Source organism: Bactrocera neohumeralis, chromosome 6, assembly GCF_024586455.1.
Source record: "Bactrocera neohumeralis isolate Rockhampton chromosome 6, APGP_CSIRO_Bneo_wtdbg2-racon-allhic-juicebox.fasta_v2, whole genome shotgun sequence".
Classification (NCBI taxonomy): domain Eukaryota; kingdom Metazoa; phylum Arthropoda; class Insecta; order Diptera; family Tephritidae; genus Bactrocera; species Bactrocera neohumeralis.
In genome coordinates this window covers 22,799,015-22,810,764 of record NC_065923.1, presented here as the reverse complement: position 1 = coordinate 22,810,764, position 11,750 = coordinate 22,799,015, and the positions used below count along the sequence as shown (strand labels likewise).

Below are 11,750 nucleotides of genomic sequence, written 5' to 3'. Positions count from 1 at the left end.
TGCGAGGTTCTTCTGGCTTAATGCTCTCTACTACTTACTCTTGGCAAGGTTCAAATAACAGCCATCGTCGACGTTCTTACTGGTCATTGCCTAACAGGCATTGAGTTCATGTGGTGAGGTTGAAAATTTTATTGGACGCAACTATCAAAGTTGTACGGAGATAGATGAGGTGAATACAACCAAGCAATTCCTCCTCTATTGTTCAGCATTTGTAAGACTGAGGTTGAAACATCTTGGCAGTCAAACCTTTGGCGAAGCTGATAAAACTATAGTAGGATCAAAGCACTTTGTCGATTTTCGGGAGTATTTTCTATCAGTATTAGGGTTTATTTAGGTACCGCAATAGAACGACGGTCTTACCAGTACAAGTGGGTTTAATTTCTAGATCGACTTTATAACCTCACCTAACCTATCTTTTTTTGAAAATACGTCAAGGCGTAGAACTAAACTGGATATTTGGGAAAAACCTTTAAGCTTAGTACCATAGTCACCACTTTTCTATAAGGAAGGGTCAAAAATTCAATAATTATTTATTAATAATAATAATTTCCCAAAACAAGCTTAAAAATATTGAAAATTCAATACTACCTAGGAGATCGAAAAGACGCTCCTGAAAAGTCACACACAAAAATCTATATTTTAACTCCACCAAAATTCTTTCGGCCTCCTTCCTCGAAAATATCAAATATAGCAATTGCATTAAAGACACATTTCATCCTCCAAATAGCTTCGGTAATTATCAAGAATTTGTTGCACAATAAATACAATGATTTCTAATGATTCCGATGCCACAGCAGCGCTGCACTTGTCGCCTGCAGTAACATTGACGACGAAGTGGTGTACGTTTGTCACGCTATGCCGAACTAATGATGACGACGAGGAGCCTAATGACAGCTATAAAGCGCACACTAGATAAACGCCAGCGTTCGAAGAGTGCGCAGAAAATTGGAGCTTATAGCGTCAGCTAGTGAAGAAGTTTGCCTCCACCAAAACTCACAGCGCGACCTCACCAGTTGCGGCTACACTCCATGATGATGGTAATTATCCCTCGTTTTTCCAACAATTTCGACAATTTGCAATGCGTTACACCAAAAAAAAAAAACAAAAGACAGAACCAAAAAAAGCCGAGCGCGTAGTAAAGGTTACAGCTCAACCCCTTGTCACTTACTCCATTGTGATGGCAGATGCTAAGCCATGGCGGTGTATGCGGCGTAGCGCCACTGCTATAAGCAGCCACGCCCACACAATAAGCCACCAGCATATCAGTCGACATTTTAAGCGCCGCAGCGAACACGCCCAACAGGACAGGCAGCTCTCGCTCATGCAACACAATGAGGTGAGCAGAGCGAGATAGCTGCTGCTGTAGGTCTCCATCTTTGAAAAGGCAATCGGAAATACTGTGACGCTATGTCGGCGTTATGGGTGCGCGTGTGCGTTTGTTGCTGGCGGAGCGCCGACCGTGAGAGAGTAAGTGCAAAGAGAGCGCATTTGTGTGACTACCGTTGCGTTGCTTTTGGTTTGGTGGCGCGTTGGCTCAATTGCGGTTGCTTAACAGCGAGCAGCCGAGTTGATTACGTCCAATTATCGCAACGAGGTATATGACTCGCGGGCGATGCACGCTGTCGCACAGTTGGTAATGTACGCTCGCCACGGTTAAACGTTAAAATGGTCTTAAGCACGCCGATAAACGAACTTTAATGACATACTGTTTACAAATACAAAGTGAATTACGGAAAGTTATCCAAGTAATTGCTCGATTACTTAGTTAATTGACAAAAAATAAATAAAACAGTTAAATTACAAAGGGAGAAAAAACGCTATTGAAAGTGAATAAATATTTTAAAGTGTTTGTGAGTTGAAAAAGTGATTTAAAAAATTAAAAAAAAAAGTTGAAAAAAATAAAACATTTGAAAAAAATTTTGAAACATGTCCAGCGCCCAAGTGTCGCAACCGCCCACGTTGCAGGCGCAGCAACATCAACAACAGCAGCAGCAACAACAGCAAATCTCACACTTCCTCAATCACATTGCCGCCGCACAGCAACAGCAGCAACAACAACAACAAACCGCCTCGCCACAACGCAGTGATTATCAAAATGACAACAACACCAGCTCCACGTTATCACCGCGCTCACCCGCACATTCCAGTCCCACACACTCATCACACTCGCCGCGCTCCGCCACAAATTCACCGCCCAACGGTGCTTACGCCAGCAATACAAGTCCTCAACCGGACGGCAGTCATCACGCCGTCTTACACCTGCCTCCCACCAGCAACACTGGCTTGCCACTAATTGTTGCACCAATGCCCGCGCTGCCGCACTTGCCGCCCATGACAGCTACAACGGTGGCGAATAGTTTGCGCGATCAACGCATCTTCCCGACATTGGCAACACCGTCCGCGCCACAGCAGCCTACACTGGCCGCACCACGACTCTACGATACTTTTGCGCCCGGTGCGCTACCCGTCGGTCATGCCGCTTTGGTGAACGGCTGCTATCCGATGCCGCGCTTGCCGTTGAGTAATGTGATGTTGGCGCAACAAAACGTCGCTTCCGCTTCACCGCCCGTTACAACGCCGGCAACGACACAGAGTCAGCCGAAGAAGTCATTCTGCATTGATGCACTGCTGGCTAAGACGCAGAGTAGTGATGAGGTAGTGGAGCGGGGCGCCGAGAAGCCACTGACCGAGGATCGTTTGGCGGCGTTCCATTATGCGCGCGATAATGCCGAGCTGAATCAAGCGATTGCCGCCGGCATAAGCGAGCAGGAGGCGCTGCAGCGGATACGTGAGTCGCGCGAGTACGGTACGCCGAGTCCCGATGGCATGTCGAGGTGAGTGCGAAGATCGCTTTTTTTGGGCTTATGATTTTGTAGAACTGTTTTTAATGCCAAAATATGATTACTCGTTCGATGGGAAGGTGAATAGGTGAAGTGAAAGATTTGATTTGTGATTTTCCAAAAACCGACGTAGGTCCAAAAAATAAGCTATTACACAGCATGATAAATTTTGATAGCTTAATTAATCTTATAACACTTATTCAAACCATTTGTAGTGATCACCTAATTATCCCAAAAATATAAAAATTCATACTCTGTACAATTTAAACCTAAAATTCCTGTATTTAAAAAATGGTGGATTCCAGAGTTAATTTTTGTGTGCATGTTAATGAGATCTAAAATCCAATGTGAATTTAGTCAGCAACTACAGACATATAATTTTTAAGAATACCTCGACCTCAACCCTGATTTGTGGGAAATTGGTATGGTTTGGAACATGCTTCCGAGTAATGGAAATATAATAAAGGGCGAAGCCTGTATGCGAATTGAAGCTGAAAGAGTACCGACACAAGTTTAGAGCGTCGGAAAAACGCAAAATAATATTTCAATTAAAAAAAATATATCGGAAGATTTTTATTCCCTGAGTAAGGTTTTGAGTTGAGTTTGTATTGAAGTTTGCAACACTTAGAAGGAAACATCGGTGATCTATGAGAAACATTGTGACAAAAAATACCAGGAAATTGTAAATAAAACGCAAAATTATTCATCAATATTTCTTTTCTCGCCTTCAAAGTATTCCCCACCAGAGGTAACACATTTTTGCCAACTATTTTTCTAGTCCTCGAAGCCTTCAGCTCCTTCAGCGAATTTTGTTTTATCTCTTCGGTCGACTGAAAACGGGTTCCACGGAGCGGTAATTTCAGTATGGGGAACAAGAAAACATCACACGGAGCCAAATCTGGTAAATACATTGCCTGTTTGGCTTAAAATTCGGTCACAATCATACTCTTTTTGAAAACGAATCAGCTTTATCGGGACGAGTCGAGGAAAAACGCGTTTCATACCCAAAATATCCACCAAAAACATTCGAACGGACTAGATAGAGATAAATTACTAACATTTCTATTCTCATTAATTAGGAGAAATACTTAAAAGCTAAATGTTAAAGAAATACATTGCTGCTACTGTTCTCTTGCTAGGTCGGCAGGCTACTTGCGTTTCAACCGGATTTCTCGCCCAGCAGTTTCGATGAGTCTGGAAGCCTCCTTTCTATCATGCTGTTTAAGCCTCAGTTTGTAAGACTTTGCACTTTTGGAGATTTTAATTACCACCATATTTCACGCCTAAATCACGGTGCAGTTTTTTACTCAACTCAATCAACATCCAACTTTTGCAAAGATTCTTTGCTCTATATTTTTATCCATTGTAAAAATAGCAATGCGCTACTGAGGTGTACTGACTTAAGCAGCTGCGGTAAACATACTGGTTGACATATCGTGCTTAAATTTGGCATAGTAATTAAGGGCAGGTCTATAAACTTATCGAAATGCATTTTTTTGAAGTATCATTTGCCCGGGGAATTTAATTAGGCGATGTAACCATTGCCGTCTATCTGTCCCTATGTCTGTATATAAGTGAACTAGTCTCTCAGTTTTTGAGATATCGATTTGAAGTTTTCAATATGTCCTTTTCTCCCCAAAAATTTGCTTATTTGTCAAAAGCGCCGATATCGAACCCCTATAGAAAACTGACCGCACAAAATCAAGTCCTTGTGTGGAACAATTTTTGTTTAGGAAGGGTATTACAGCTTTGATTCTGTAGAAAAATTTTTTTTTCTTGTTTGTAATATCCCTTAGAATGCCCTTTAACATCAAAGTAAATCAAATCAGTGAATAAATTCTTTGACTTTGTCAATATTTTTTCGTAGAGTGGATGAAGTAAATTTTTTTGAAAGTTGGCCTTATATATGGAAGAGAAATTTCGCCAGGTCGATAATTTTAAGCGCTTACAGAAATGACTTTGTCTTCCTTTTGTCAAATACGCTCACTATTGCTGCAGAAACATGGAAAATTTACAGTTTTTTCTTCAGTAAAAGATTTCTTTACACTCTCTAAGTTTTTAAAGTCTTAAAACCCTTTCAAAACCCGACTTTTCTATTTGGAAATATTAACACGTCAATAATATATTCCAAAGCCAATTACTAACATAAGGCTCAAAAATAATACCAAATATCTTTCCACTAAAATCTAACGCTTTCACAATACGCTCCAATGGTGAAATATTACTGGGAGTTAAAACTGGCGATACGGTGGCTGAACGCTGACCATCATTTCCTGTTTGGCCGAAAGTCCAGTCACTTTAATGTGACGGTGCATTTGGGTATTTTAGTATGATTTTAGCTTTTACACGCTTCATACCCAAAACATGAACCAAATGTGTTGAGTTGATCCGAAAGAGATGTCGATATCCTTTGCTAACTTTTTGGATGACTCGAATGAGACAAGTTTTCAATGACTTCACGATCTTCACTGAGTCTTTTGTGTCACTCAAATACTTGTGTTAGTAATATAGTAGGCTCTTGAAAGCACTTCTGGAACATTTTCAACGTTTTCGCAGATGTGATTCGATTGAAAATAAAAAATGTGAAGCAAATTCGTTGATAATTTTTTTAAACACACACATATCGCTCAACCTTCCTTCGCATTTACATAAAAAGTTTACAGCAATAAATCCAAAAACAGTGGAGAGATATACATAGATAGGGTGACATTGTCAAACCCGTTTTTTGAGTAAATTACTGATTTTGGTAGTATTGCAATAATATATTGAGAAAACCACAGAGAAATCCACACAGCTTGTCAAAAGCAAAACTCATTTATTTAGTTCTAACTTTTTCCGGTCAGTTTCAAGTATAATGTTTATTCATCATAATTTAATACTAGTTGAATAATTGATAAGACGATTTAATTTTAAAGAGCACTACATTAGCGGTTAATTGAAGATCATTAAACAAAAGTTATGCGAGTTATACTCGAAAAGTCATTTACAATGGAATTTTTCTACCGCCATTTAATAAGGAAACGGAAAGATAAAAATAATAGAAACAATACACTCTCATATATAAATTACAAAATAAGATGCTTCACTCAACACTCCACAATTTTTTTTATTAAAAATTGTTTATAATACTATTACTGCTAATTACCAATATTTCAACTTGATATCGGCTATTAAATGCCAAGTGGGTTAATGGCTCAAATAACTGACATAACACTCGAGTGTCCGTCTGCTCATTGGCAGCGGCGCAAAATATTGACAAAACTAATTCAGCAATTGAAAATTACTTTAACATCGCTTACACTGCACAATAACTTGTTATTTAACCGGCAATAAGCTTTCAACTAATTGTTATCTGTACTATATATAAATAAGGTACTTATTTATAGGTGTTACATACAAACATTTATGTATACATGGCGATATTAAGGTTGTGTTTACGTTACATAATTGTTAATACAATTTTATATGTATTTTGTTAGCATTTATATGCACATTAGGGGTGGACTTAACGCATACAATACGATTTTTTTATAATTTTTAGTTCCAAATTTGGCGAAATATGTATATGTACAATGTTCACTGTTGTGATAAAAAATAGCACAAACTATTACTTATGGAATTTTTTGATGTTTATAAAACTTTTAGGATCACCCTAATAACAAGAATATATATAGTTACACTTTCCTTTGCTTTGATTGCTCAAACTGTTTACGCCGAATCAACACAAAATACCACTTATTAAATTCTTCGCCGTTTTGAAAACTTTAAGTACCACCCTAGCAATAATAAATAACAAGGAAATATAATATAAAACTACATTTTCCTTTGCTTTGATTGCTCGTATTTTGACGTCGAATTTAGATGCTTTTATTTAATTAATTTTTAATGCTTTTTAGGAACACCCTAGCAATAATAAGTAACAAGGAAATTTTGATGTCTCATATTTTGACATCGAATTTAGATGCGCTCATTTAATTTATTTTTGATGTCAATCATTTTAAGCGGATCGAGGTCACAATTTGGCAATTTTTGAGAGTTGTGTGAAAGAGTAAAATGCTTCCGTAAAGTAGCGTGAGAAATCGGCTGTTTACTTTTCAGTTTAGATAATTGGTTTGACGAAGTTGGACAGCGGCTACTGATTATTGCGGAAGTATTGCTAAAATAAATAATAATCTTATTATTATTAAACGGAAATAAAAAAAATTTCGAGGTTACAACAGAACCTGTATCTATAAGGTCTAGTAAAGAGAATTCCATTATTTTTGCACTAAATTTAAAGTTTTATTGACCATAGTTTAAGTGATCTGATATACATATTTACATATGCTCCGTTTAGTTCGATGTTTGCTGCCAATTTGAATGTAATTTCATAGTCCCACTCTCATAAAATTCTTCGCCCTTATTGACAAAAAACTGGGTTAATCGATTTTCACAAGTTTTTCTCGAGACGAATTTTTCAATAGCAAATTCATTAACCATAGACAGAAACAGTAAGTTTTTACTTGGTACCAGGTTTGGACTGTTAGTTGGATGAAAAAACCTCAAACCAATTATTCGTATGTTTTGGCGAGACATTGCTGGCGTTTTGTTGATTCAATACAGTTCCACATACAGTCTATTGGTCAAAGCTGGCCGCTTCTAAGCGTCTGAAGGACGAATTGATATTGACAGTACAGTTTTGAATTAAGAGATGCGGCATATGGGATCGGCTTAAAGTGGATTATGCCCTACTAATCCCACCAAACACATAGCAAAACCTTGCTGGCGGACAAGTCTGGCTTGGCCACCATTTGCGCCGGGTCACCGCGATTCGATGACGACCGTTTTCGACTGATGTTGTCGCAAGTGACCCACTTTTCAACAGAAATATTCAACCACTTCAAAAATGGATCGATTTTGTTGCGATTCACAGATGAAAATTCGGTCCATTTTTTTTTGTCGTTAACTCAACAGATACTCATTCATTGAGGTTCATATTTTCAGCCGGCTGGCTTATGCTTTCGCCTTTATTGAAGAAAAACTATAAAATATGTATATTTGATGGTGTTCAAGTAATCACAAAATTGTCTGAGATGTCTTCTTAGTATGAAACCCTATCTTTCTGACGGCAAGTAGCGTAACACAATCACATTTATGCAAAGCGCGATACCGATTACTAAGGCTGTGTATTGAATTAAATTATATATTTCTTAACAAATCATATACATACATATTATAGGTATATATGAAATAAATGAGAGTGTATAGTTGAAAAGGTTCTTAGAATGAACTTTGTGTAGCATCACCCACAAGAACGACGTGGGGTTAAAATGAATAAAACACTGAAATTCGGTCAAACTGTGGTTTTTTTTGTTATATTGATAATTTTATGCCATTTATGATTTGAAAAAAATGTTATCCAAATGGCCACTATGACTCTGTTTGCCTATCTCCATACGTTTAAATAAATTTTCGTTGACCCGGCACTTCATTTCCGCTGAATATAGTTTTTGCGCTGAATGTTGTTTCTACGAGGCTCTAATTAAACCTTGATTTAACAGGCGCATTTAAAACATCGCAAAAATAATCTAAGAGGCGTTGAATCGTTGATCTTGGCTTCCATTTGACCATTTGGACCATTTTTCGAAATTAACAAGTCGCTTAACCTTGCACGCAATGTATCCATGTTAAGAGTGGACACATAAAATGGCGCACGTTCTTGTTGGAAATAGAGATTGTGCTTGCCGATTTATTCAAATTCCGGAAAAAAAGTTGGTCAATATGTTATAATGCTCGCTTTCGCATTTCGATAAAAAGAGGCCTCAATTTCAGCCGATGCAGTTGAGTTTTCTAAACCAAAAAAGGATTTGACACACCTCAATTGCGACTATTTTGTTTCTTGACGAAGCCATTAAGCATGAGCCACACCTTAGAAGCTGATTTTTTGAATTTTTTCCGAGATTTTGCGTAATAATAATATAATTTCAAATTCATCACGAGCTGTCAAAGTCAGGCCACCCCTGTTGGTAGATGCGGTATATCGTTAACGAATACATCTCTAACCAAGAATAAAAAGAAAACAAATTGATCGATTTGGACATACAAAATATATATTTCTCTCTGAATCCTTTCAAGTAATTGGGAACTTTGGACCATAACCATTCGCTTTTAACAGTATTTGGCTTGCTAACCTTCCATAAAAGTAGAATAAAGTAGATTATAATAGAGCTTAGGAAGAATGACTTCCAGAAAATGAGAGGGAGTGCGTTTTATAGACTGTATGTAGAGCTTTTGTTGATTTATGCCGAATAATTGTTTTTGTCTTTCGAAAACTCAAAGAATTTCAGCAAGCAGAATGAAAACTGTATTTAGTTTTCTTCATCAGATTTCATTTCTCGACCGAACTTTTCTTCTATGGGAACTAGGAATGAAGTAGTATTAACGAAAATTATAACATGCACATTACACTGATAGGTCTTCACTGAGTATTGAGCATACTTTAAAAATAACTAAAAATGGATATGATATACTTTTACCAGAAGCATCTATAAAATAGTAAAATTTAGTTCAATTGGGTCAGTTACGGTCGATAGAACCTTGTTATATTTTCTACAGCAAATCTTTAGTAAGAATTCCCCAGGAATACTGTTTAGGAAACAATTTTATTAAAACTTATATGTATGCTTTTTAAAGTTATTAACTTTTTTGCTTTTCTTTTCCTTCCAGATCCGAATCTCCCACATCTTCACACCGATCTAGCCCGCCCATTAGTCCTGGCTGCGAAGATCAACACCATATAGGCATGCCAATGGATTTCCATGATGAATTTAAGAAGCCAATACCGCCGCATAGTCCCATTAGACCGCAAGACTTTCCGCTCTACGCTGGCGGACATCCTTACCAATTGCTGGCACAAGGTGGTTCGGCGTTTCATCGTCCACTGGATCCAACAGGCAAACCGATACCGGTGAGTTCAGTTTTTAAGAAAAATCTTTAAAGAAAGATTTATAATTTTTTTTTTAAATATTTTTCACTACGAAAATCTTTGATACTCGCTCATAATCATCCGCAAATATAGATGTCAATATACCAAATGCATTAACTAACGAACCACCCTTTTTATCCTCCTCCCTCTTTGCAGTTATCCATGGGTCACACATTCATGCCTTCGCACCTTCAATTCGAATTTCTGGCTCGTGCCGGCATGCTGCACCATCGCATACCCGAGCTGGCCGCCTATCCGCATCACGCCATACTGGGGAAGACACGTCGCCCACGCACCGCATTCACATCGCAACAGCTGCTCGAACTCGAAAAGCAATTCAAGCAAAACAAATATTTGTCCCGCCCGAAGCGTTTCGAAGTGGCCAGTGGCCTCATGCTCTCCGAGACGCAGGTGAAAATCTGGTTCCAAAATAGACGCATGAAGTGGAAACGCTCCAAGAAGGCACAACAGGAGGCGAAGGAACGTGCCAAACAACAACAGCAACAGCAGCAACAACAACAACAGAGTGCAAACAACAGCAGTTAGTTGCTGACCGCGGCGATAATTCTGCCAAAAGGCATACACGATCCGGTTCATTACGCCAAATATCCAGCTAACGGTACGCACGACAGCAGCAGCACTGCCACCAGCCATCGCCCGAGCACTGACTCCGGCATCAGTCATGGCGCTCGTAATTATAATTCTAGTCAAACACTTGCGTCGGCCAACGAACTTGCAGCAATGTAGCAATGTCCTCGGCTAGTCGCGCGTTGTTGTTGTGCGGATAGCGTGTACTCATTTGTCGAGGAAGCTGTCATTGTTGCTGCTGTTGTTATTGCATCCGTCGCCAATTGCATTGCTGGTGGACGTACAATGACGCTTGGCGTTGCCTTTCTGTTTGCTTTGTAATTAGTCCGATTGCGCCGAGAAGCGTCCGTGTGCGGGATACACGAGTGTGTTTAAGTGAGAGGTGGGATGTGAGGACGTATGCGCCTGCTCGATAAAGGCTCACAATCCAATATTTTGGAAAAGAAATGGAGCAGTGGTATCTCAAAGTCAACGCGTATACATATGTGTTTGTCGCCTCCTGTTGATTTCGTTCGGCGGCAGCACGAAGGGACTCTCGTTAGCAACAAATTGCATTGTGTGATACGACAAATTATAGTATTTATTGAAGGCAGTTCGAGATGTATTTTGTAAATAGCTAAGTGTATATGGTATTGTAATTGTAATTGTAATTATGTAATTGTAGAGAATTTTACTATAAAACAACTTGAAATATAACACAAAAAATGTTCAATGAAGTTTTGGATTTCTTTCTGATCCAGATGAATTGAATTTTTTAGTCTCAAGAGAGTTGAAAACATTTCCCGAACTAGCGCACTCATTAATTAAAGGATACTCTAATAAATGATAAATTAATGTGTCTGGCGATCCACTTCGAGGTTACCCAACTTGTTTAAAGAAAAAACATGGAAACTTCAAATTTAATGTGGAATGTTTATTATCATTCAAAACAACATTCTTTGGCAAGGCCTGAAACGAAGCTGGATTATCCACATAGACCTTAGACTTTACATACCCCATAGAAAAAATCTAACGATGTGATATCATACGATCTGGGTGGCCAATCGACCGTCCCAAAATTATCTGCCCACCTAAGTATTCTTTCAATAAATCCATTGAATGATCCGATGTGTGGGAAACGGTGCCGTCTTGTTGAAACCAAATGTCGCAGAGATCACGAGCTTCAAATAGTCGGTTATAATGGATTGATAATGGTTATTGTTGTTGTAGCGACAGAAATTGTTGGATTGATAATGGTCGTCATTGACGGTTACATTCTCAACGACATCATTTTTAGAGATATATTGACCGATGATTTCATGGTAATTGTAGGGTTTGGACGAAATGGCAGCTCTTGAATCTCTTCAGGTTCAAATTCA

The 11,750-nt window shown here is 38.5% G+C and overlaps 1 protein-coding gene across 1 annotated transcript; it reads left to right on the top strand.

Moving 5' to 3' along the window:
• Positions 1 to 1,648: 1,648 nt before the first annotated feature.
• On the top strand, positions 1,649 to 11,108 carry LOC126762413 (homeotic protein labial). The gene is made up of 3 exons (XM_050479130.1): positions 1,649 to 2,834; positions 9,546 to 9,786; positions 9,961 to 11,108. The coding sequence occupies exons 1-3, from the start codon at positions 1,927 to 1,929 to the stop codon at positions 10,348 to 10,350; spliced, it is 1,539 nt and encodes a 512-aa protein (XP_050335087.1). The 5' UTR covers positions 1,649 to 1,926; the 3' UTR covers positions 10,351 to 11,108.
• The last annotated feature ends 642 nt before the right edge of the window (positions 11,109 to 11,750 follow it).